The following is a 27647-nucleotide window of genomic DNA, read 5'->3' as shown; positions in this document are numbered from 1 at the left end:
TAGTGACTCCATCTGTAAAGTTCCTCTGAAGCATTTCGCCTCATGTGAAATTTCACCACGAGAACACCATAAGGTTTCTCAACAACACAACTGCGGGTTTGAATCACTTCCTCAAGCGAATGTAGGGTATGATCGAAAATCCGGACTCCTAAATGCAAGCACCAGTGCATGGCGCATTGATCGCGATGGATCGCTTATTCATGTATTTAGTGGAACTCTCGGATATATAGGCTAATGCAGAGAGAGAGAGAGAGAGAGAGAGAGAGAGATGCTAGTTTTCTTGGCAAAACAAAGGCTATATAATTTGTTTACATGCATAGAACCACATTTCCAGCTAAGTTCGGCTGACGCGAAGGGCGTAAAATCCCTGTAATCCCTGTAAATCCGAGATCGTTCAAACTGCCGCTCAATTTTTTTCGAAGTTGTCATGGTTGAGTGTCGCGCTTGAGCTCAAGACGATCTGACCGAGCAGGTAGGCGTGTGCGATCGTGGGGGCGCGATCGTGCTGCTCGCTCTGTCGATCTACGGAACTTTATTGGCCCTTGTGACCTCCTCCTGCCTCACCTAACCACGTGATAGCGCCATTAGCATATCCTCGGCGGAATTGTTTCACTGTACCACTTGTCGAAATTCGACCTTCGTGAGCTATTTGTAAGCTACTGAAGATATTAATATTGCCAGAGCTGCACATTTGCTCATATGGTCTCGATTATCGCAGGCGTCGATCGGTTTACTCCTTCGCCCACAGGCGGCGCGATTACCCCCAGGTCGCCCGATGGCTTCTCGGCGCGCCGTATTTTGAAACACTTGAGCTATGCGCAATGAAAAGACCTCGGATGTTTGATTCAAATATAAGAAAGTGAAACGTTAGAAGGAAAGGAAAAATTGCTGCAAGAAGCATGTTCCGCGACGATGTTGCTTTTACAAACGGTCTCGTAGTAGAAGCTAAGTTTCGTGCGGTGTTTCTCGTGGCTGCTGCAGGCCCCAGATCCTGGTGCTGACCGGCGACCCCAGCCACCGTCCGCCTCTGGTGGACTTCGCCTACAGCATCACCAAGAAGCTCTCGCTGCTTATCTGCGGCAACGTCACGCCCGTGAGTAACCCTGAGTGTGGGCCCCACATTCGCCTGCGGAACGGGGTTGCCTTCCAGGTGCCTGACGTCACACGATTAACGCAGTGCAATTAAATACTAAAATGGCGTGGACCACACTAAATGTTCGTTACACCGAGAACCCTAAGCTGAGTCGCTACAAACACAACCGGATGACACAGCGTTGTTTCAACGCTGCACGATCGATTTGTTTGGCCGCGGCTGTACATTACGAAGTGCCAGTAATAAGCTCGTCGTCAATAAAGCTGACGGCAGCCTGAGTATAACACAACTAAAATACAGCGAGAGACAGGAGGAACAGGCCTGTCAGGTTTCAGCTTTACTTTAGTTTTCGCTTACCATCGCCGCATACGCATACGTTATTACATAGGGACGTGCCAGAGTCGCAGTGTCCGAGGGAGCTCCTGTCAGTGTACGATAAACAAACTTACATGAACAGCCAAAAATAGAGCAACAGATTAGAAACAGGCTAGGACGATACTCAAATATGCACGGTGCATGGTCAACATTCTTTTAATAAATATGGCGGTACAAGAAAATGAATTTCAGAATACAACGAACACAGTAATACAATACGCGTTCAAAGAAGCAGCAACCATTTCAGTTCTTGACGTTCAGTGAGACAACAAAAGTATGCAGAACAAAATTCTCACTACAAGGTAGGAAAAAACACATACATCATAATACTCGTAGGTAGACCAAGCAAAAGTGCTTACAGGGGGGAAAAAGAAAAGATAGGAAAGAAAGCATTAGTTCCGAATCGCAATCGCACGTCGCGTAAAGCATTCAGTCAGGATGCCTGAAATGTTTGCCTACTTGAGGCAAACGAGACATGTCTCCTGTGGTCCTTCCTTTTGTGCTGCCTAATCATGAAGACCCAAAGTCGTTCGTTGCGCAAGCAGGCGCGAGCGACACTAATCTCAATGCGCTACGGTGTGGCATTCCTGGTGCGAACATTAATCGCCAGTCGCGGTTGGTTGCACGACGTGTGTCAATCGCCGGTGTGGATTCACCTTTAAAGACCGAATGTAACGAAGTTTTGCACCGCATAGGATGCCTAGTTTCAAATAGCGTAGGTAGCATCCTCCGTGCAAGATATTACGTTTGAAATACCAGTGGATGCACCACGAGAAACTCGCATAACAAGACCGTTTTAATTACCAAAATAAGATTTTTAAAAAAGCTACGCTGTCATTACCGCTCGCCGGAAATGATGCACTACCCAGATCGTTGAGAATCAGCGCGGCACATTGGCATAACCTCCGAGATTACAGGGCGGCGCCCGCGGAACGCTGGGAATCTCGAAGGCGATGTAATAGGACTTGCATTACATCCACTAACCACCAAGTGCATGCGTGGTTGTGCTTCGGCACTATTCAAAAGCTGTTAACGGGAAAATTAGATAGCTACCACACCCACAGATTTGCCACGATTGCTACAATGGTGTCTGTTACTCTTTCGTAACCATTTTAGCCTAAGTGAAAGTTCGTTGCAGTTAGCCCGCGAGAAGTCGGCCGTGTGTCCAGCACCTTAGCTTCCCGTTCGCTCCGTTCTCCGACTGTGGCGTCTGCAGCTCCTTGTTTGCCTCTTGCAGCACCGCCTCACGTTCCGGTCGCGCACTGCTCTCACCAACCGCGCCAACGCATGGCTCGAGCGCCGCAAGGTCAAGGCCTTCTACACACTGGTGCGCGACGAGGACTTCACGCACGGCGTGCGATCCCTGCTGCAGGTGTGTCACCACTTCTCTCTGGACGCGGGAACGGAACGCGCGCGCCCTCACGTGTCGCGCGCAGTGATCTCTCCAACTGTCTAATATCTCATTTTCAGCAAAAAAAAAAAAGAAAAAATCCTATTTAGGTATTTATTCTTTTTCGACCCACTGCCGCCCGATTCATGGCCAATCCCCCGTAGTGGGTTGTTATTCTAACATTCGCGACACCGCAGCGGCACCGAACCGAAAGATCGCAGACGCATTTCTTTGGCCCACCTCGCAGGCAAAAAAAGATTTCGTCGTCTCGCACCGACGAGATGAGGGAAGAGGAACGTGCAAAGCTTGATGTCGAAGGTTGGGAAGAGCCAGTGACGTCAATGCAAAGCCAACCATGTTTGGGGGAAAAGTGGCGAAAGGCGTCGCTACTAGTTGATTGTGCGCTTAAAATGGCGCAAGCAGAAGGGCTGAGTTGTTAGTTAAAATCGCCGCTAAGGCATCTTATACAGCAGCCGTGAGTGGTCCGACCGCTTGCATATCGGTTTCGTATAAGTATCTCTTAAATATTCGCTACAGCTCTGATTTATGTGTGACAACGGCAAGCCTGCCATATGATGCAATATTGCTTTTATTCTAATGTATTAACTACCGAATGAAACGCGATGTAGTTCATGCTCTGAATCACCACTGCCATTCCGAGCAATCCTTAGCGGGCACCGTTACCCAAGGCGCAGGAGTGTAAGGCTTCGTTCAAAGGAAGGAAAGGTTTGATTTAAAACTACAAAAAGTACAAATTTATTTGTCACTTTAACGTTACAGCATCGCTACTCGCGCCACCGCTGTTACTATCGCATCATAGGCAGGTTGCACCTTGGAAATGTTAATCACTGGCTCTCTCTCTTCTCCGTTCAGTCTTCAGGACTTGGCAAGCTCCGTCCCAACGTCGTGCTGATCGGCTACAAGTCCAACTGGCAAACATGCGACCGCCAGGAGGTGCTCAAGTACTTCACCGTCATCCAGTGGGTATAGAGCGCATTGGGCGTTTGATTTTTTCTTCCCCCTTCGGCAGCAGGGGCAGCGCGGTTCCCCGGTTTATTACGGTTGCCGCATTGAAAGAGCGTCGGTAACAGGAACTATAGCCCTGCAACAAGTAACCTGCGTGTTGCATTATTGTGAGCATCGTAACACACCTCCTTGCCTCGGCATCTCGCAGCGACGTGCTGGACCTGTACATGTCCGTGTGCATCTTGCGGCTTCCCGAGGGCCACGACTACTCCGAGTACGCCGACCAGGACGCGACGGTCGCCGCCAACGGCAAGAAGCCCGACATGCTGACCGTTCCCGGAATTGAGCGCGAGAACTCGTCGGGGGCCTTCCCGCGAAACATCTCCAGCGCACAGCTCTCCATGGGTGAGACACGAATGACTGCAGCAAGATCTCTCTCGTTCACAGCCTTACGCTTGCGAGGGCAGTGGCAGCGAGGCCATTCTGTGCGTACGCACCCTTTCGGCGGATTAGCGGACGTGCATACCTTGGTTGTGTTTCTAGAATAGCCTAGGGACTTCTGTCGGAGCAGTAATCACCTCCTCTAGGTGCGATTGCATCTAGTTTAGGCTTGAAGCAATCGAGATAGTACGAGAGGCCCTTGCTTGAGTAGGTTTGTTTTGTTCCTCGTCCGATCTCGCGACTATGCAGCATTGCTTAGAGAGACGCATTAGAGAGACGCATTAGAGAGACACATTAGACAACAGAGAGACACATTAGAAAAACACGCAGCGCTAGGTCCATGTCTATGCCTCTTTCCTTCTGCCTGCGCTATAGGTATAGCTATAGTTATGTGTATCTATAACTCCAAGTTGGCAGCACCATGGACGTGCCCGACGACATTCCGTGCTATGTGTGACGCACTGCTATACATGACGAAAATGAGACGCGCGTTCTCGCACAGCCGTGGTTCTCGCCGTTGCTGCGCTGCACCGCGAGTTGCAACCGTGCAACATCCGTTCCAGGCGACGACGCTTCAGATAAGAAAAGAGCGTAGACACGAGAGAAGTACAAGGGGGGCACAATGCAGTGTAATCGTGGCTTACTTTGGCAGTCGTCTTCGATGGTTTTTGGCGCCAAACTGCTTTCCTACTGTTCGGCTCCTCCCCGTGCACGAAACGGTAGTTTCTCGCTTTGCTGCGTTACGCGTACAAGTCTCGACGAGGCGGCACGAACGTCGTCGCACAGGTGGCAGCTCCCGGGGGCCCTCGCCGCCGGCGACTCCGCTCATGGGCCGCGCGGTGGGCATGCCGGGCGACGCCTTGGAGAAGGCGCCGCTGGCCGAGCCCGAGCCGGCCTCGGTGGTGGTCAACGTGATGCCCCAGCACCACCAGGGCGCCGAGGACACGAACAAGACGTCCGACGAGCCCAAGGAGCTGCCGCTGGCCGTCAACCAGTTTCTGCGCAAGCAGAGGAAAGGAACCATCGACGTCTGGTGGCTGTACGACGACGGAGGTGAGCACGGAAAGTGGTTCGTACGTCGAAACGGTTACGGTGGTCGGGACGATGCATATTCGTTAAAATGTGGATGGCTCGTCGGTCTGCGAAGGTAACGGGTTTGGGGAAACTGGAGGTGTCGACAGGGCCAGCTTTCGTGGAACGCTCACCCCGCTTGATTGCGTACGTACACGATGCGGAGGATGCTCGATTCCGCAGCCAAGGCGTGAAGCCTTCTCGGGACGCTTTTATTTTCAGCGAGAGCACACGCCTTGCTTGTGAGCCTTGCTCAGCGGCGCCACAGAAGCGGCAGCACGTGAATTCGTGCTCAAGCACAACAGTCCAAAGATTAATAAAAAAACTTTATCGCTGTAAGTGGGGGAATAAACATTTCGAACCTTGTTCGAGTGTGGCTTGGTATTTTGAAGATGCGATGTATGGATTGGAGATTACTTCGCAAGATTGCAAATATTTAATTAGGCGTGGTAATCAGAGTGGGTTCTTATAAAGTCGGCAGATAAATGTTCGCGTGTGCAGCGCGTGTCGCTGAATGACGTAGACCTACAACGCACGCATGTCTTAAATGTTCCTTTACGCGCGTAGCCCGTAACCTAGGCTACCTGCAGTCGTACGTTGGACAGGAAGCCCTCTGCACGCGCAAATGCAGCACGTCAAGCGTTTGAACGTAAATGTCGCCGTATGGTCGGCCGTACTTATATGTCAGCGACGAAATTCATTATCAATATTTTTTTTACAGCGATGGCATCTTAGCCGTTAGATAATCCATTTTCCAATGCGATGGAAATAACCGAAGTCGATTACAGAGGTTTCGCGAGGTAACGTTGAGCTTCCTTAACCGTAGCGCGTTTACACGATAGTCTTAGCATGTGGTCTTACCATCATATAAGTAAACTGCGGGTGCAGCACTTCACAGTGCATTGCTCACGGTAGCGATTTCGGTGGATGTGACCATTCCAGTAAATAATTTGATGCCGAAAACAAGTTATAGCGAATGCGCTCCCTTGGCCTGCTGACGTTGCCGTGACGGCAACACGAACTCTGTGACTTAATGATCCACGGTTCGTATGTTTCGACAACTCAGTTTACATTAGCCGGATTTCGGGTATTTAATTCTGTAGGAGTACGGCGCGCCCTCGTCATCTCTACCGTCGCAATTTCGTACATTTGCATTTGAAACCGTTAGCTTGTTTGTATTGTCAGTAGGAAAATTACAACAGGTGCTGGTGTACGGCCTAAGGTTATATGCCATGCTCTGGTTCAGTGAGCAAATATACCCGCCATGGTTGCTCAGTGGCTATGGTGTTGGGCTGCTGAGCACGAGGTCGCGGGATCGAATCCCGGCCACGGCGGCCGCATTTCGATGGGGGCGAAATGCGAAAACACCCGTGTACTTAGATTTAGGTGCATGTTAAAGAACCCCAGGTAGTCGAAATTTCCAGAGTCCTCCACTACGGCGTGCCTCATAATCAGAAAGTGGTTTTGGCACGTAAAACGCCATAATTTATTTTATTTTAGTGAGCAAATAGTTGTCCGGGTCTGCGTCTGCGAAGAAACTTCGTTGAATGGCATCCTATAAAATTAAGCAGGACATATTCCAGAGTGTATGTACTAACGCGGAAAAAAAGAAAGAAAAAAGTAACGTAACGCGAATGGGACAGGTAAACAATGAACAAAGAAAATACCAAAATTTGTTCAGGGATAATACATAAGTGTCTAATTAGCTATATCCTACAAAATGAAAATGGTTATGATGCTTTGAGGTTCTGATGAATAATCTGGGAACGCACTCACAAAAACCTTTTACGCTAGATTTGTTCGTACGAGAAAATTTCAGCAAATCCCGATGCTGCACATATTATTAGTGAAGGCTACCGGCCAATGGCAAATAGTTCTTATGAACACCAAGTTTTGTCAATTCAGCCCCTATTTTTTTACTTAAGCAGAATCGCTCGATTTCGGTGCTGATTTATACTTTCACGTTCAGGTTTCATTTGTTCGCCATGGCACTATATAGTGGGAAAAGGCAGCTCTGAATTTCAGGACTTATGCGTAGACTCCGTGAGTATACTTTTCGCAGACGCCGCATTACCCAAAGTTTTTGCGTCGATAGTAGGTTCGGCTTGCACCTGCGCAAAGTTGCTGTTTAGTCTACTGTCATTTCCTTTTTATTACGACAGCAATTGTACGACCGTCGCAAGAACGCCGTCGGCGCTGCTGTCCATGGTCGTTATGTCCCGCTAGACGGTGCATGGGCGGCTCGTGCGCTAAACAGTGACCTTATCGTGCGCGCCCTTGAGTTTCTTGCAATAATTGTGTGCGGAGGGTTTAGACTCTGGTTTAGAGGGCCCCCAGACTCGCGGTGTGCGTTTGGCTGCAACAACGACGAAGCGAAGTGGGTGCACCGTCAACGCATACGCTCAACGGCCTCGGTGGCGGAGCCAGGTCGGTGTTCTGCTGCCTTGCGCTGATGGCGTGAGCGTCGTGCGCAGGCGCAATGCAAGCACTACCGTAGCGTTCATGTTGAGTGAGGCTGCTGTGTGTATGCACTGCTCAAAAGTCGAGCTAACTTTACCTAATACTTCGCTTGGCACCGACTAATGTGGATGGTTTCCCGTCCGTCTGGTATCTCCTGCACCACCCGACGCATTGCAACGCCTCTGGCGACGCTCCTTATCACGCCAGCATCGTGAGACGCCAGCATCGTGAGACGTGAGAGCAGTTGTCTCGCATGCTGCCTCGCGCCAACGTGACTCATCCGCGTGCGGTTTGAGCACGCCCGAGGAGAGTCCAAGCGCAACGCCAAACCTCGCTGTCGCTGACAATGCTTCACTCTTTGGGCGAAAACTGCCAATTTTCTTTCTTATTATTCCTACACTTGAGTCAGGGAGAACAGTTAACTTCCCTTAGCCCTTTTCTTGGTTTCATTGTGTGTTATACTCATGTGGTGGTCAAAACAAGATAAGGGTTCACAGAAATATGGAGACTTGAAAACCGATAGACAAACAGTGGTCGAAGAATAAGGGACGTGTCTCAGAGTGGGGCCAGCGTTTCGACAAGGGTACTTGCCCCTGCTGACTACTTGAGTGTGTGTGTGTCCGGCCCTTTTGTAACTTACATTGCCCGGCGGTCGCTGCAGGTCTCACGATGCTCATTCCGTACCTGCTGACCACACGCAACAACTGGAGCGCATGCAAGCTGCGCGTCTTCTGTCTGGCCAACAAGAAGGAGGAACTGGACCGAGAGCAGCGAAAGTAAGCATATATACCGCACTTCGAATCGCACCGGTTTTCAATCGACGGCCACCGCAAGAACTCATGGCGCTAGTGTCTATAGGCTAACCCCTACAGGAAGGCGGTTGAGCTACAGCCCGTGATAGGACTGTCGGCGCATTCTCTTCGTAAAAGCGCATATTTGTACTTGTAAAGGTAGCGGCCGCGATGTGACCTTAACTAACAGTGATGTACGAGTTTTGACATTGCGTTTATTTTTCGTTGGGTCTGAAGGTGACATCAGTCGAGAATAAACCTAGAGAAAATTCGCAGGTATAATTTTGCACTCCGGAGTCACGCTTTCAACGTTACGATTCTCGCTGCATACGTGCACACTGAACTGTCTTCATTTATTTCATGAAAGCGAAAATTGTGATCGTTAAATATTTCATTGCTGGAAATAGACGCTGTGAAGTCAGCAGACAGTGAGATAGAATCTGAAGTGCACATACAGTAAAGGAAGTCACACTTGCACTTTCAGTTAACACCACGGCCCAGTTAAGTGAACGAACTCTATGTGAGCCCCACTGTCATTCTCGCGGTTCTTGAGCGATTGGTACTTCGGAATGCCACCTATTATATGTATGAAGCTTTAAGCAATAATTAGTGTATAGCACCTCTGAATTCCCGCATAGTCCTGTTCTCCTTGAGTGAAACCATATTAAATAACGCACTTATCTGCTCTACTCGCCGTGACGGCGTATTGTATCTTTAGTGTTGCACTGCTGTGCTAGTTAGAGGGCGCGGGATCGAATCCCGGCCTAGGCCCCGCTTTTCGGTGGGGGCGAAATGCAAAAACGCCCGTGTACCGTGCATTGGGTGCACGCTGAAGAACTCCAGGTAATCCCACGCAGTGATATCGGAATTTTGGCACGTGAAACTCCAGAATTTAATTTTATGTAGTTATCTACTCGAAGTAAGATATATGATAAGTATCCGGGAGTTTTCTCGCGACTCTTGTAGGTCTACTATAGCGACAGAAGCTGCATCTCGGTCGTCGTCGTCATGCTGAACACGCTGGTTCTAGTCAGATAACCGAAGCACATCATTCTATAGAAACATTCTATTTATAGAAACATATAGTGACATACACGCATACTGATTAGTGTCATGTGGCCGCACTGGATGAACAAAAACTTGCGTTTACTTTAGTGGGCGCTTACCTTTCTCCATCAAGCCGTTTCGACAGGCAGAGACTGAGTGACATTATAGATGCGACACCTGGTCCATGGATTGTTGTTGGGGACTTCAACGCGCATCATTCACTTTGGGGAAGCAAGAAGATAAATTCGAAAGAAAGAAACCTCGTGTCCTTTGCTTGCGACCATGAACTTTGTTGTCTAAATGATGGTCCCACGTTTCTGCGCGGCCGGACGTACAGTAGTTGTTTAGACTTAGCATTTGTTTCGCGATGCCTCACTCGCTGCGTCCATTGGTTCACAGATATAGAAACCCACGGAAGCGACCACATTCCTACCTACCTGAAGATAAAAGGCCTCACCAAATCCGTTCCATCAAATTTTAAACAAACAATCGATTGGCCCGTGTTTAAATCACTTATGGAAGACGCATGCCACGAAGGCATTTCGTCCACACTAGAATTTGAGATCGCCAAGGCTATGCAGGATGCTATGCGCTCATTTCGGCCATTAGAAAAATACACAGATTTTGATTCGGAAATACAGAGCCTCCGTGCAATCCGACGGCGTGCGGAGCGACGGTACAGACGGACTAAATCATTGTACGACCTTAGAGAGGCCAGACGCATTCAAAAGAAAATTCAGCGTCGCCTTGCTGTACTGCAAAATCAACGCTGGAAATCGTTTTGTGAGTCTCTGGACCCGCGTAAACCTTTGTCGGTTGTCTGGAGAACAATCCGTGGACTTCGAACAGCTCCTCAACAGCGTCGTCCATTTAAGTCTCTAGCCCTACATCAAGGACGCCGAGAAGTCGAGGTAGCCGAAGATTACTGCGCAAGGTCGCGGGTCCGGCGCTCACGTAGTCACCTCGCGCACCTATTCCCATTGTGCCCCCTTGCTCCCGAGATCCTCGTATGGACGCTGCTTTCTCCATCGAAGAACTGGAGGCCGCACTTGCTGGGTGCAGGCGATCTTCGTCACCAGGACACGATGGCATCACATACTCTGCGTTTGCAAACCTTGGTCCAGAGGCCAGTGATGCCCTTCTTGGCCTGTACAACGCATCATGGCGTGACGGCCTGGCCCCTACAACGTGGAAATCCAGTCGGCTTGTTCCACTCCTCAAGGCTGGCAAATCCCCGTTGGAATTGTCATCTTACCGTCCAATAGCACTGGCCAGCTGTGTCGGCAAGGTAATGGAGAGAATGATCCTTACACGGTTAGAATGGTACTTGGAATTTTACAACGTCTATCCAGAGTTAATGGCTGGTTTTCGACGTGGCCGCTCGTCAATAGATAGCGTTATCGACCAGGTAACATACGTACAACACCAGAAACATCTGAAACGAATCACTGCGGCCCTATTCCTTGATGGTAAAGGTACGTATGACAATGTAGATCATCATGCAATTCTGGACGCCTTAGAAGCTGTAGGGATTGGTAGACGCCTCTTTCGCTGGATATGCAACTATTTGAATGGAAGATCTTTCTTTATTTTGACTGAAGACGGACCAACGCCATCAAGCTATACCAGTCGTGGTGTACCGCAAGGCGGGGTACTCAGCCCTACCCTTTTCAACCTGGTGCTCGTTGGTCTCGCTGATTCGTTACCGCAAACTGTTCAGCTCTCCGTATATGCAGACGACATTTGCATATGGGCTTCAGGCGTGACACGTGTACAAGTCCGCGCACGACTTCAGAAAGCCTCAACGGCTGTGTCAACATACCTAAGAAGACAAGGCTTGGAGCTTTCCGCTGAGAAATGTGCACTCGTTGCTTTTACTCGCAAAGCGATGGCCCCGTATGCTTTGCGGGTTAATGACCAAATTATACGATATAGACGAACGCACCGATTTCTTGGCGTCATCATTGATAGAGACTTGTCTTGGAGCCCTCACATCTCGTACATGACAAAGCGTTTGGCCGCCATTGTGGACCTTCTTGCGTTTCTCGGCGGGAAGTCCTGGGGTGCAACAGTACCGTCAATGTTGCAACTATATAAAGCACTGTTTTTGGGCTTCCTACGGTACAGCTTACCTGTACTAGGAAATACTTGCACTACGAATATTCGCAAACTCCAGAGCGTGCAAGCCCAAGCACTCGGGACTTGTCTCGGTCTTCCCAAAACTACGTCATCGATTGCGACAGTGGCCATAGCCAGAGACGCTCCTTTGACAGTCTACATTGATACGGATGTCCTGAGAGCGCACATCCGACACCTGACTCGGATTCCCTCACACCATCTTGCTTGCTTGCCAGCAAAAAGGCCACTTTCAACTTTTGCTAAAACTATTGTGAGACATCAGTACTACTTGCCATCAGAATTTACGACCGCTACGCCATTGTCAGATCGATTGTGGTGTCTGCACCGGCCGCAAGTGCAACTGACAATTCAAAGAATCAGAAAGAAAGCTGGAGCGTCATTGCAAGCTTTGAAACAAGCAACTTTGGAGCACATTCACAACGTGCGCAGATTCCGGCAACATGTATACACAGATGGTTCAGTAAAACTCAACAGCTCTGCTGCTGCAGTCGTCATCCCGGCACAATCTGAGGAAATCAAATTAAGAACTTCATGTGTGACCACATCGACAGGTGGAGAACTCGCGGCGCTCCGTGCTGCACTTGATTTCATTAAGCAGAAGCCACCGCAACAATGGACAGTCTTTAGCGACTCCAAGGCAGCCCTTCAGTGCATACGAAGCCCAATGCGCCACGGACCCAATGAACAACTGGCCTCAGAAATTCGGCACATATATCATCAAAGCCATGACAAAGGACACAACATAATCTTTCAGTGGCTTCCAGGACATTGTAACGTCAGCGGGAATGGCCACGCCGACGAAGCCGCCCGATCTGCACATGCAAGTGGTCAACGAGTCTTCATTCCGCTTTCGCGAACAGACGCTGCGGCTGAGCTGCGATTGATGTCCCGTGAGTGTACCTTGCCCCTGTGGGACTCGAATGTTTTCACCATGTGTCGGTTGCGTTCGTTGTCTCCGGACATACGGATGCACCTCCCGCCTGGATTACCACGACGTGAACAGATCATGTTCTACCGTCTGTGGCTAGGCGTTGCCTTTACAAACTCATATGCTTTCCTCATAGGATTGGCCAACAGTTCCATGTGCGACACATGTGACATCGACGAGACACTAGCACACATTATCTGTGTCTGCCCGCGGTACAGTGCTGAGAGACAAATGATGTGCAGAGTACTGGACCAGTTGGACAATCGTCCACTTTCAGAACTGAAAGCTTTAGGCCAATGCTCCGAAAGAACACCCGTGTTGAAGGCCTTACTCGCGCTATTAAGGTTCTTGCGGTCCAGGGGGCTTCACGACAGACTCTAAGAATGCCGCCCCCTACCGCTGCTGTGTAGTGTACGCGCTTTGTTCGTGCTTGTCTTCCTTTCTTTCTATCTCCCCCTTCCACTCTGTTTCTCTTTTTATCCCCCTTAACCCTTCCCCCTGCGCAGGGTAGCCAACCGGAACTACCTCTGGTTAACCTCCCTGCCTTTCTCTGCGTTATTCTCTCTCTCTCTCTCTCTCTCTAGTGACAAAAATGGGGCGTTTGTAAACAGGCCGGAGGCGCTGGTGCCAGAGTAGCAGCCTCAACCTGGTCCGTTGTCGTCAGAATGAGTTGTTAATCTGGCATTATCACGAGCTGCTCAAAGATCTCTCTCTCTCTTAAGCGTCAACAGTTTGTCAGGTCTTTCACCGTGCCACTGAGGGACTTTGCATTCACACGATACGCTCGAGGACCTGCGAAACTAAGCAATATTTGTGTTCGGAGCTGCTGTAATTTAAGCACAGGTAATAAATTGCCCGCAAGATTTTAATTTCCGCGCGCGCTGCCTGCACGAGGTACAACGGTTGCCGCGAGAACTGAAGAGCCAGCCTTGCGGCGTCATGGCCACCTTAGAAATCGCTATACGTTACTAAGCTTACGAGCCTCAAAATCGACCGGTGATTTCGCAGAGGAAAGCATATTGAGTTGTGTAGCTTCCGAATTTCAATAGCTGCAATAAAGCAACAGCCTGTTGAGCAATTTATTCGCACTGATCATAAAAAGGAAGGGAAAAAAAAAAGCCCCGAGAACTAACGACACTTCTTGACTAATACTTGTGGCGTTGCTTCTATGGGCGTTGCCATACTTCTGACCCTTAGCCGTGTTTCTGAACTGCTTATAGCGCAGCGGTGGCATTTGTCAGCGGTATCAGTTTCTCCGGAAACATAAGCTTTAGACTTCCACTTTTTCCGCTGTGTACGTATTGTGGATCACTGTCAAGATTCCACCTCTTTGTCGAGCTCGCTATCTCGTCAGCTCTGATTGATTCACAGGGCTGCCACGGCTTCTCTAATTGGCTGAAAAACGTCAACGTGGCGGAATTAGACAGTGTTGAATGGTGCCTAGGTGTCCGCTCTAAGCGTGGCAGCGTTACCCGCATCGAAGGGTGCGTCACCTTACCATCGCGGCCTGCGAACTCGTGCGAAGCTCACACGAGCAGGTAACTGCACGGCTAGTGCTTCCTCGAAGCTGACCACCGCGTTGGTTGCGTTCGCAGTATGGCGTCGCTGCTGAGCAAGTTCCGGATCGAGTACTCGGACGTCACGGTCATCCCGGACATCGTGCGGCCCCCGGCTGAATCCAGGTATGGCACATTTAGCTGTTGTGTTTTGGTTTAAAAGTCTTGCCTCCTGCCAGATATCAAGCACTTCAACGTCCTTCGAAGGATTTGCACTTTGCGTCAGCGGGCAATGGCTGACGCAAAGTCTAGTTACGAGACTGATACAGTGACTATGGTGGAGGAAGTGTAGCTCTTGTGAGACGTTGTTGGTGAGGCAAATACTTAAAAAAATTATGTAGGGACCTTCACGCCAGTGCATGAACTCAAGCTGCATTTCAGCGCGAGGTGCAAGCACATCCGCAATGACATGCAGATTAAGGCAGGACCACTGCCTTCAAGCAGAAAGCACGCGAGGCAAGTGCTGATTTAGCAAGCGAAAAGCATAAGCAGAAAACAAGGCAACGTGCAGGTAAATGCAGATATACCCAGCTCGTCTTTTATTTTTGGCTTTTGCGTACGAGCACGCTGGTCCCTAGTCGACAACCCCATGGTTGGGCATCACAGTAAAGGGCGCAGATTTGGCCGTAGTACGCGTCTGGCTGTACAGGTATAAATTGTAAAGTAACACCTATTTCGCGTTCTGGTCCATCATGGGTTCTTGTTCTAGCACCAAATTCTTCATAGCTTAGAGAGGCACATTCCACTGGAAGATAACCCAGCAAGTACTAGCAAGTGATGTACGAACTCGGAGTCTTGCAGCAAACTTAACTTCGGTGCCTCTTAAACGTGACTTCTTACATTGGACCACCCTGTACGAAGATGCAGCAACAATACCAGTGCAGTCGGACACCCGCTGCGCACGTTGTTGGGACAGCTTCGACCGTCGCCGTTGGCGTGAGGTTCCGTATAAAGTCCAAGTGGGATAAGATTATATCGTGCCGTATGTGTGCGGTAAAGCGCGCGCGATTCAGCCGAGAAGGATAGTGGCTTGATGTGTGCAGTTTCTCGCTGAGCCCAGTGTCGTGCACAGAAAACGAGGTAGGAGGGGGGTGGGGGGACAGGTGAGAGTGGGGTGCGTCTACTCTTCTAGCGCGACCGTTGCTGGCTGAGGCGCGGCTGAGCGCGGCGTTGCAGGTAATCTGCGACAGGTGCGAAGGTGGGGCGAGCCTATATGTCCGGTGGCTTGAGTGCTCTGTGTTCTCGAGCGCCTAGTGTTGGAAGTTGCGTAATCAAGTTTCGGAGCCGCTTCGAAGCGAGAGGCAGCACGAAGCGATCGCCCGCCGCTGCTTCTGCTCTTCATGACCCCAGCGTTGTGACAGCGAGCGTCCGCCATCGTCGAACGAGATCTGTTCGTGTTTCCCCGTGAGCTCGCGACGCGTGTCCGTTAACTTAATTAGTAAGCGATTGTTTACGGCAATTTATACGGCCGCTAAAACTATCATCCTTGCTTCGTGTAGTTGTATAATACTTTGCTAGTGCTATGGATACCGCGTTTCAGGTGAAATTGCGACTTATTGTTTTGTTACATGTCACGTCGCTGCTAGCTTAGTTGGGAGGTCGCGTGCACAATGAGCATCGAATGATGGGCATACATCTTTGTTTGTTTGTTTTCTGCGCCTTTGCAGCAAGCGCGAGTTCGAGGACCTGGTCCGCAAGTGGCGCCGGACGGAGGACGACGACACCGAGGTGGAGCACGATCCACTCGAGATCTCGGACTCCGAGATGCTCGCGCTCAGGGACAAGGTGAGCGACCCTGACCTATCCGTAGAAATTAGTTAAAGAACACGTTTAAGGAGTGGCTTTACGATTGGGTGAATCAGCGGAACACTTCGTAAGTATCCGTGCCCGTGCGATTGCATTACCAGCTGACGGATACATCAAGCACACGATCAATCAAGCGAATGGTCACATTTGTCATTTAGGAGGCAAGCGAGGCGCATAAAGACAGATAGCTTAACCATCAGTTCAACGTGACTCATAATTGACATGATTGACTCGTTTTATTGTTTGATATTGTTCGTACATGGGAACATATATGCTCGAACAGTTATGACACCGATAATTTTAGATATGGCCCTGACAGAGAGGAATGAATCGCAGTGTACGTGTGCGTTCCACCAATTTGTGGGCGTAAATTGGCAAAAAGATTTGCGACGCAGTAAGAGGTGCTAAGTAATATGCTGTGTGCTTCTAGACGTCCCTAGGATGAACAAAGAAATATATACATGTATAATCGCTACTCCTCGAGCGCAGATGTGCCCACAGGTCTTCAGCGTAACTATCAACGTCACCAAATCACTTTGTCAAGTTGTCAGCAACGTGGAGTAATTGTCGGTAGCAACGAGCCATCTGAAAGCACAAACACCTGCATAAAAGTTCACGGATAGATCTAACGTGACAGGCAACTAGCAAGGGCCTACGGCTTTAATTTCCGATGACATCGCTTTTCGTTCCCTTCCGAATTAACGAAATGTGGGGTATTTTTTAGATTGGGTAGTCACTGCACTGCAGCTTTTACGTAGTCGCGCTTACCTAACAGGCGTAACCTGAACGCAGAGGTGGCGAACAAATAAGGAACATATATTTCTTTTGCTCACTTTTTATGTGTCCGCCATTATTTTGTCATTTCTGTGTAGTATGGAGTCCTCGGGAGAGGTACAGTATACCCATTGCTTCGGTCGGGCGCACGCGCAAGCGCTAGTTAGCGTGTGCGCCACAGTGTTTGGTGTAGGTGCACCGCTCCGTGTAGGTGTAGGTGGTGTAGGTGCACCGGTGTAGGTGTAGGTCCGTTGACCGATCGAGGTGCAGTGTCGCGCTTATCTGTGACGAGAGTGGGATATGCGTGCGGTCAGCACGGGATGAGGTTAGATTAAACGGTGCCGCGTCGTTTGGACTCCTTGTCTCGTGCACGTAGTAAGCACGACCACGAAAACGATCGCAGACCTGCCTCCCTTCCCCTAGCGTCGTTGGGCTGTATCTGCTGACGACGAATTGCTGAATTCACCAAACGTTGCTCAACTGTGTAGGAATTACGCGGACCATTCGCATTCTTTATCTCGTACGACCCTCCTCTAAAGGACAGGCGTGGCGGCGTTTCTGTGACGAGAGTTACGAACGTACACTCTCTGGAACACCAGCGTCGTTTAGAGTATACCCGGCTGTGGATGACAGAAAGGTTTTGACATTTGTAGCAAGAGTCATTCGTGTAACGGCAGTACTGAAACGAAAAATAAGAAACGAGTTTTCTTGGCCGGAAGACCGTTGCCGCTGCATAGAGAGAGGAACCTTTGGCTGCTGCGCTACTTCGTGCAGAGGCGATGCTGCGGGAAAGTAGGAATTTTGGTCGTTACATGGGAAAATAATATGTTCATCGCCTGTGAGAGAACCTTCAGTTCTGTTCATTGGTTTGATTTCAATCGATGTTCTTTACACATATATATATATATATATATATATATATATATATATATATATATATATATCAACGTGAAACTAATTACGTAAGCGGCCACAAGTCGCATGAAAAAAAAAAAGAAGCATTTGCGCTACAAATACCAGCGAAGGAAAAAAGAAGAAAGGATAGGAAAAGAGCGGTAACAGCAAAAGCAAAAAATTATCAAAACACAGTGGAAGTTGCCTTGTGGTGTTGCTTAACATATGGTATGTTTGAGGGCTTTTGAGGATGAGTGTTGCCTAGACTTTTTTGGCTAGTACCTAGTACAACCGAGTCAACCACTATCGAAAAGCGGGCATGGTGTAGGAGCCAACGCACCGCAAAGTCAGTAAGTATGAGAGATTAACGATCGCACGAAACTAAATATTAATGATGCAAATACGATTTGGAAAAGTTCGCCGAAGGAAATCGTCACTCTAGTTTTGACTCATGTTCTACAGTGAATGAGCCATTCCTTACTCAGAATTGCATAATGTTCTTTATCCACGCTTCACTGAGTGAATGACTAACAAATGACTTATCGATGCAAGCCCGCCAACGTCCAGAATAATTTTGCATAATAAATACACGCAGTTGAAGAACCTTGCGCAGATTATGGTAATTTGCTATGCGTGCGAGTTTCGCGTCTGCCTTCTTTCATAACGTCACCTTCGTGAGATAAACTGCCTGGCTGTGATTTTATGCGTACCTGCGTTGTAAAAGTAGCGTAACACAGATCAACCTCCGAACATTCCTCCGAATTAATAAACCACGAACGCGAACGATGGGCGGTTGGGGTAATTTATTTCGCTAGAATAGGTAACCAACACACTATAAGGCAATGCAGATAAGGTGAATATGTGGAATCCTTACCTCATGCATCATTCTGCATGTCTCGCCTTGCCAGTAGCCACAAAAACGTAATTATCAGGGTCGCCAGCGATGGAAAAGAAACAAAACAAAAACAAATATCAAAACTGACAGATATGGGGCACGCAGAGTCTTTCATTCGACGAGATATCGCGGGACGACGCACGCAACTTGTTCTTGACGTCGTACACCTCTCGAGATATCCGATGAAACGCCGATGAGTGCCGTTTGGTAATGGCATGTGTCGCGACACAGTTGCGCTACTTGCGCGCCCGGTGACAAGAGTTCGCCGCGACTTGGCCGTTGTCTCACAAGTCGCCTGATAGCGAATCACTGGAAGGTGGGGCGTTACGCACGGCGTATCGCGGGGTTTCTTCCGCAAGACAATCTTTGTGACCTTTGAGCCAACGCTTCTAAGCCGGTGGAAAGTGCATATACGGTGTAGATGCGCACTTCAGCCAAGCTACGCCCAGGGAAAGAAAAAGAAATAGTAATGAACGAAGCAAAAGGCCGCTACGAACATATGTAGACATTCGTTACACGTAGCGAGTGACTAGAGCTAATGTTTGCGTGAGCTTGCAGCCGTGAAGAAAGCCTAATTAAGGAAAGGCCTATGAAATTCCTTGTCAGTACTTGAGCACGTACATGATGTTTTGTGTGTTCCCCTAAACACGTTAAGGTTTTAACTACCAGCAGGCTTTGCTCTCTCTCTCTTTTATAAAGTCCTATGCTATTTCATTCACATTAGCCAAGGTATCACTTCTCTTGAGAAGTCGTTCGCGCGCATCGTGGAGCTTCGTATGTGGGCGTGGCAATTCAGTAGAAGCACCTAATTCCTACTGTTACCGTCTGCTTTATCGAAAGAGAAAAAAAATATCTCGGCCAATCCACTCCTGTGAAGGTGGTTGGTCAGCGAAGCTGTAGATACGTTGCGCATCACGTTCGGCAACTTGTCAAACACTGATCCCATGCTGTGCGCTCATTACGCACATTGCACTTCAAAGTGATACATGGCACGAACACACGTTTCACTGCAGGTCATGCCTGACCCTCGCCCCATCACGACAGACGTCTAAAAGAAAAACTCGCGACGCTCAAGATTTTAAAAAACCTTTAGATATGTGCACGACTACATCGTGATGTGTGATTTCAACTCAAATAACGCTGAAACAGTTGCGGTGTTCAATTAATATTGTCTTGACAATCTGGTTACTACGCACGAGCTACCTAACAATAATGCTATCCAGTTTATATATATCAAACTAAATGTGACCGGCAATCATTGCTGTTGGGAATATCACCCAAGGGAAGCAAAGGTGTTGCTTCCGCATGCCTCGTCTCATTCGAAGCTGGCGAAATGCGCAATCGCGAACCTATGTTGTGTGAATGCGCTTTGGAAATCATGCCCCCACCTGAAGCCCGGGAGCTTTTTTTTTTTTAGACAGAAAGAGCGGCTACTGGAAGCAGGCTAACCTATTCATGCACGTATTTTTATCAATGGCGGAAAATGCGCTGAAATAAATTAAAGGAACCGGGTGGTAAGTGCGAGCACAGCCACGAAAAGGGAAAGAAGGTGGTTGTACCGTACGTGCACGGGATATCACATGGTTTGAAGATGGTGGCTCGAAAAAGTGGAAGTGTACGTCGCATTTCCAGCTCCACAAACGCTATCAAGCATATGTAAGGCCACCGATCCGTTGAGAAAGACGCGACGAGGATGCGCGAAAAACCATCGGCCGCCGTTTGTACACTGCGCACAAGGTGGTGTATATCGGTTTCCTTTCTCGTGGGGGCAAAATGTACACAGGGCAGACAGGCAGATGCCTCAGTGACAGGTTAAGGTAACGCGAGCAAAAAAAAAAAAAAAATAATAATAATAAATTGGACTGTTATCGCGATGGACGTGCCTCCGTGCATTGTGATGATGGCAGGTGTAAACAACTGATTAAAGATTGTTTAGTCTTGCTTAGAAATACAGATAAATACACGTGGCAAATTTTAGGAGCAGGCTTGATTGCAAAAGAAGGTGCTAACTTCGTCGGTGCTCCGTCGATTACTCCGAGCAGAAAGGAAACTGCCTATCTGGAAAATGTTGGGTTGCGCGTGAGATGATTTTCACTCGCCATAGCCGGCATAAGTATACCACGCTTTTCTGAAATAAAATTCAGTTGATAGTTAGCGCACGTCCTGTCGCTTTTTCTTGTCCGTGTCATTACAGCGCTATGACTTCAACTGATGCAACTGTAGCCCAAAAATCTGCACTCCTACAGTTTACGAAATCTTTATTTTGATGTTTACATTGAAATTATTGTTGTAACTGCTTTATGGTCGCTTGGTGTACACACAGATATTTTCCAGTTCTTACTTTAGAAATGTGTTTGGCCAAAGTCAAATCGATGTATGACCCGTGTACGGTAGTTGGTTGAATCATATCGTCGAAGTAACCGAGGCCAAAGTCTTCCACGAAGTGTGTGAACCACTGCTTCCTTTCCGGTTTTAAGACGTCTACGTTAAAGTCTACGACAAAACCACTGGCGAGCGATTGGCGGCAACGTACGTTGATCAACGCGGAAGTGCGCGCGCCTCGTCATCAATGGGTTTGATCAATCATGTGGTTTGAAGGCTGTTTCTATTTGCGCGTTTCGTATTGACACGAAAGCTGTGTGTGTATGTTCGCTTCGCGCCTCTGCGCCTTACCGGGGGTACGAGCCATTAGCCATAGACACCTTCGCTGTTACAAATACTTTCCGAATATAATTTTAATAGTCACTTATGCGTAGTTCGTCAACAAACCGGGATTCGCCCTGTGGAAACTGACCAAAACGTCGATGCTGGGCGCCATTCTTTTAATCCCCCGTGCCGCCTACAGAAGGTGTGAATCTGGACTCGCTTATGAGTTTTGACTGGGCAGGAAACGTCCGGCCAAAGTTCCGTTTGGTCACTTTTGGATTTGGGTAGGAACATCCTGAACTCGCAGTGTGGCTTGGAGTCGCGAGTGGCTGATGCAGTGCAAATGTCAGAAGAGGTGGTCGCTGACCTGCCTGCGACAGCTGTCAAAAAATGTCACATCTCATGGTTGTGTTCAGATCATTGTTTTTTCTCTTTTTTTTTTTCGCTTCTCCAGACGTACCGACATCTGCGTCTTCGCGAGCTGCTGCAAACATTCCAAGAATGCCACTTTGGTCGCTATGTGAGTACCTTCTCCTTCTATATATTTTTCTGTATATTTTTGTCTACATAGAACATACTCTAAGAATGCTTTCGGGGATGTCAGTGACACGCGAGCGAGTTTTTTTGTAGAGTCATTACCAGCCAAGTCAAGCACAGCCAAAGATGACAACGTCTCTAGTGACAGTTAGCGCGGTGCTCGTATACGTTTATACAAATAGCATGTTGATTGTTCGACGCTCTACGGAGCTGGTGAGAAAAACGCACACCTTGAGATGCTCAGGCCGACATGTGGAGTACAAGCAGAGTGTTTTGCGAGTATTTTTGTATGTCCACACACATATATCTTCGTGTTTTACTGATGTTTTGAATAGAAAGTATATGCAATCCTGAGAAGGCGCTCTTCTCTTTATGTCAATCTCGCACACCTTACAATGCCTTTAAGGCCTTATCCTGTGAAGCGTGATAGCTGTCAGGACCACATAAATTTACCACGAAAATGAATATGCAAATCGAAACGGTACACGGGTTGAGCAGCGACGAAAGAGAAAAATGAATGAAATTCAACATTCGCAACATTCCAGTGCGGGGACACATGGGAAATTCTCCTGAGTTGTCAATACTTTGAAGCCCCTCCGCTGAGATAAAAAGACCCACTACAACGCTTCGGGAGGCCACCCTCGTCACAAACCAATCGGGAATCGTGCTTCTGGCGAAAAGTAACATGCTTCTGTGCGACCTTTGTCGGAGGAAACAAATCCACTGGGAGTCTGAGAATTTTAGGAGTGACATTTTATGAGTTTTATGTTTATGTTTAAACGTTATGAGTTTTATGAGCAGTTTGCCCTCGTCTTCTCCCATTCCTACTGTGGTTGGCTGCGGGAGAGGAGGATGGCAATCGCCTTCCACGTCGACGCTTGCGCCGTTGAAGACGACACGCGGATGACGAATCGGCTTATATGTTTAGCCACCTATACTATTTCTGCAGATGTACTGGTTAACGGCTTTGTTCTCTACGGAGTTGTGCTACGAAACAAGTAACACTATTTAAGTATCTTCACTGCGACAAGTATGCGACTTCGCGTTCGGCTACTCGCTTGCATTGGCAATCATTAAAGTTTGTTTCTCTTTCTGCCAATCACCGTCGATGGTTTTCTGCGCAATTTTCGTTTTTCAGTATTTGTTTCTTTCTTTTTTCTTTCTTTACAAACAACTTACCAGTACACGGCCTGCACGTTCTGTCTGTTCCGTTGGCGAACACGTGGTTGCAGGCATATCGCAGTCTGTTTCGCGAAGCGCGCGCCCGGGCGTCCCTTTCTCCCGTCGCATTCACGCCCGCCCCTCCCGACCTCTTCTTTCGGCAGGACCCTCCCGATGCCGCGCAAGAGCACCTGCTCGGCCTCCATGTACATGGCGTGGCTGGAGACGCTGACCAGGGACTTGCCGCCGTTCCTGCTCATCCGAGGCAACCAGACCAGCGTGCTCACCTTCTACTCTTAGTGACGTGCCTTCCTCTGGTGCGAGCGCCCAGAACGTCCGCGCAGCGAAACGCGCACCCACAGGCTGCATCGTCGAAGCAACCTGGCAACGACGACGACGACGACGACGACTAGTGCGTCTTCGAATGACGACGCGTCTTGATTCCCTGGTGGCGGCATTGTGCGCGCCGTCTCGCTGTTTGGACACGGGCGCGAACCGGTGCAACTGGGCTTCCGGCCCCTGCCCTTATTTCTGTGTGCATTTGCGTGCATCTGTGCGTGTTTGTGTGTGTGTATGTGTGTCGCGTTTATTGTTTCTTACGGCCACCGTGGCACCGAAGTAGCCGCCGCCGCCGCCGCGAGCACTTTCTTTCGAGGGTCCACTACACTATAGAACACTCCGGCTGGACGACAGCCGTGCCAAGGTGAACAGACTCTTGTCGTCGTTACATGATGGTGATGGCGGTGCGTCTCGAAGAGACTGCAGTGTATTGTTGCCCGCCTAGTACTTTAGTATTAAGTCTAGTTGTTTACTCTTTTCTTTTCATTGTCCTTTTTATTTTCTTCTTCTTCTTGACGCTCTTCTGCTCCGTAACTCTTCTTTTATGTGCTGGCGACTATAGCGTCATATAGTGACGTGTTGCAGCTCGTCGGACATATCGAAAAACGTGGTGGTCTTCCCGAGGCGCAGTCCGATAGCGCGACCGTCGCGCCACCTGTGTACAAAGGTTTCGGCGGCCCTTGCCCCCTCTGGCGACGCCTTATATATAACTTGGGTGGGAAAACCCCCTCTACCTCTGATGTAATCCTGTCGCAATATATGTCTTCTGTTCTGACCGATTCGTCAATAAGTACCCGCGTTCGCAAGCCCCTGAAAATGATTCCCAATTGTGCGTTCGAGCAACGGGGGAAAAAAAAGTGCTTAGTACTGTAGGAGCAGTGCAACACAGTTGAAAAATAACCTCTTCTAACTTCTTGTAAACCGGTGTAGTGTGTGTCCGGTGATTCGCATTGTGCCATCGTGGGACCATTTGGACCGTCTCGGCCCTTTGTTTGACGCTTGTATAATAATCTGCGATCATGACCATGCACATTTCGTCGTCGTGTGCAAACGTGCGTGTGAGATGTGAGTGTGCAGTCATATGTCATCTCGCCTTCTGCCTTACGAATGCATAAGCACAGAATACTTGCGAAAAAAATAATGGTTCAGGCTGCGGAGCTAAGCAGCAAGCCCATTTTCATTCAGACGTGCCCGGTCATGCAACCTTTAGAAGTCGCTGCACCGGTCCTCCGAATGGCAGTTTTTCTTTCCAGTTGCCTCTTTCTTACATATTAGCTTTTGTGGTGCGTTTGCGCACCCGACTTGGGTTTTGTACCTTTAAAACGACGCATGTATACAGCTCGGCCTACATTATGTCACTAAGAATCCCGCGATGTGTGTCTAATGCGACTGTTGCTGTTAGCCACTGTCCCCACAGTAAGTATCGGATGGATGGGACGTAAGCTCATAGAAAGAAGGAAAAGTAGGTTTAGCAGTAAATCGTTGCGTGTACCCAATGTTAACCCACAAATCCGCCCATTGAATGGACTTCCATGTGACCCACCTATATATATAAAAAAGTTCTGGGGAATCGTTGTTATGCGTTGGATCGCCTTTAGCCCCGTTTTCTTTCTTTTCTTTCTTTTTTTGTCGCAGGTCAATACTTTTGATTAAGCTCGTAGTACCGGGTGGCTTTAATAAAGCATAGCTGTATACTGCTTTTGTGCGGCGTCGCATACATATATTTAAGACGACGACGCCAATATTTTTTTTTTTGTTCCATTCATTGCATTTATAAGTGTAGAGTTTGCCCGCGGATCGCATTTTAAGCCTGCGGCCAAACTAGCTGAGGCGATGAATTTTTACAATTGTTAGTCCCTTGTATTGTTCGTCAACTCCGTTGTGAATCTCTCTGTCATTTTGTTCTTTCTCTGCAAGTATCGTCAATGTTAGTTTTTAAACCGCTGTCTCCGGTTACAACGACCCCGTGTACGAAGTTTTACTCTTAGACGACCGTGGTATTTCATCGTTCAACTGCTGCGGTATTGTTAAAGAAAAAAGAAAAGAAAGGCTCACAGGATATTTTTGCTTTTTAAGAACTTTTCTCACTGAGCAATAGAGAACGACCAGCCGAAGAGCGAAATATTGCTTTAACGTCGCGTACTCGCTGTACAGTCTGACGGGCCTGTTTGTTTCCCGGAATACTATAGTGATGGGGCGAAGCCTTACATCGCCTGTGCATCGAGCAGCATACATTAGCCATTTAGGCGTCGCGGCAGTGCCTTTCACGCCACGGCCATCGCGAATTCATCGTCGTTTTATTCGCTCGATGGCCAGCTTTAGTTAACGCTTCACCGTGAGCCACGCAAGCGGACGGTAGTATGGCTATTTGTGAAGTAGTAGCGCGCTGTTATAGTTTTTTTTCTTTTTCAAGTTAGGCGTGAAGCGACGTTCCAAACGTCGACTTCTCCCGTTCGCGAGCACGTCTTCCAGCTTCACTTCACGAGTACTTATCTGGGTAACTTTTCCTTCTGTACTGTTTGCAATGCGCGTCTGTAACTTACAATGTATAGACCTACTGTTAATGGCTCAACTATTCTTTTTCGCGATCTATCTTTTTCTTTTTTATCGGGGAGCGTAAACAAAGTTTCCTCGCATTTTCGCTTTCAGTTACTAAGCGCGGGGCCCTGAAATACATTTCGTCAGAGCTTCAGTTTATTTGCTTCTCAGCAGCGACACTCCCCCCCTATTAAAAAAATATTGATTGCAAGCGCTTTCTGTTACGTAGGGATGCGGCAGTGTCGTCTAAGTAGCGTGACGCATGGAAGCGTGAAACTGTGACGTCACGCTATTCGGCTGGTTACTCGTCCATTCAAAGGCGAGCGCCAGCTACGCGTGAATCAGTGGAAACGTCGGCCCACTAGCGTCGAGTCCGTCTGCTATATGGAACGCGTTAGTTGGTTTACAAGATTTCGCGAAGCACGTGTGACATCTCCTGTGCTCGGTCAGACGCGGTCAACTTTCGCTTCACTTTAGAAGAGTTCATTGTTGGGCTAGTTGGTTTCCCTTAATTGAAGTAGTAACTTAGTGCGATAAGAACGCAGAAACAAGAAAGGTGGACGAAGACAAGTGTGCTTGTCTTCGTCAACCTTTCTCGTTTCTGTGTTTCTATCGCGCTAAGCTACTACTTCGCTTCACTTTGATTCGCTAATCTCGCAGGAACAAATATTTTATTTTGTCATGCATGGAAACGGACCCGCGGTAGATGGCGTTCCTTGTGGTCTAAGCAAGAAAAAAAAAAGCATTCGGACGCAGCTGAACGACACCTCCTATATGTCGGAAGAGTTGCGCGTTCTGATCGCAGTGTCGTCTAGGAAGGCCATATTGGCTAAGAGATGTCCGAGCTTGCAAAGATTTGAAACACGAAGTACACAAGTGTTTATTACTTTTTGCAGGGCCCTTTTAAATTCTGTTGTCATTTATAATAGCGATAGAGCGTAGTTCCCGGGAGACTTCTGTCGATTGCAGAGGCTATCAATACAATGCCTTCACAACAGCCTTTTCTTCCCCTCCTCGTTAACTCTCTGTGTTATTGGTCAGGAGTCGCATCATTCGAAGACGCCGGTCACGTCTTCGCTAGAAATGCTACTATTTTTGTACGGCAATGTAAATAGGAAAAGTTTGGACTACCACTGTAGGCAGTATTTTAGTTGTACATAGTGTGTTGTAGTGTCCTCTTCCATGCATTTCTTTTCTTTTTACGCTGGTGTAAAGGTGGCAAATAGCGCAATTTTTTTTTTTTTTTTGCGCCGTCTTTGGCGCTGACCTGTATCCATTCTTCTTTTTTTCGTTTTTTCTTTACGAGTATGCCTAGAAATTTGCAGTGTCAAAACAAAGTGCCTTTGGATAGAGGGAGTGTCTGAACGCGCCTTTCACTGTTCACACTTGTTTTTTAGGAAACTGAATTTGCCTGACCCGCGCGGTCGTCCTCTGCGTCTCCTCCCATTGACTGTTCCAACTTGTTTCTTGGACTTCAATAAATGAGAGTGTGCGGGTCAACTTACCTTCTCGATCGTATTCTTTCTTTGATCTCAACGTTTCGCTGAAAATATTTTGCACGTACTTTGCATTAACGTATACAGCCTGCGTCAAAACTTTACGGACAGCGGAATCTGCGAAAGCGTTGCATTACTGAGCAGTTTGCGAGCGTAGCCAGTAAAATTTGCAGGCCAGTAAAACTGCAGGCCATTAAAACCCGAATGCCAGGTTGGTTGCCTAGGCTGTGGAAGTATTCGTCTTTTTCTCTGACTTCGCGGTCCGTAAGCTTCTGACGCCGGCTATAAATTGACACGGACGGCC

At 48.4% G+C, this 27647-nt stretch overlaps 1 protein-coding gene across 1 annotated transcript in view; it reads left to right on the top strand.

Annotated features, from left to right (window-relative positions):
* The window catches only part of LOC129384129 (bumetanide-sensitive sodium-(potassium)-chloride cotransporter-like), a 129937-nt gene extending 102585 nt beyond the window's left edge, over positions 1–27352 (top strand). The window contains exons 6-15 of the mRNA XM_072286443.1: positions 982–1093; positions 2706–2840; positions 3732–3838; positions 4033–4229; positions 5052–5318; positions 8458–8572; positions 14297–14383; positions 15925–16042; positions 21727–21792; positions 23135–27352. Coding sequence (XP_072142544.1) covers positions 982–1093; positions 2706–2840; positions 3732–3838; positions 4033–4229; positions 5052–5318; positions 8458–8572; positions 14297–14383; positions 15925–16042; positions 21727–21792; positions 23135–23383 — 1453 coding nt within the window. The 3' untranslated portion in view covers positions 23384–27352. The remainder of the gene's footprint in view (positions 1–981; positions 1094–2705; positions 2841–3731; positions 3839–4032; positions 4230–5051; positions 5319–8457; positions 8573–14296; positions 14384–15924; positions 16043–21726; positions 21793–23134) is intronic.
* Positions 27353–27647: the final 295 nt, after the last annotated feature.

The sequence above is a fragment of the Dermacentor andersoni genome, chromosome 2 (assembly GCF_023375885.2).
Source record: "Dermacentor andersoni chromosome 2, qqDerAnde1_hic_scaffold, whole genome shotgun sequence".
NCBI classification, from domain to species: domain Eukaryota; kingdom Metazoa; phylum Arthropoda; class Arachnida; order Ixodida; family Ixodidae; genus Dermacentor; species Dermacentor andersoni.
This window is presented reverse-complemented; position numbering and strand designations above follow the sequence as displayed.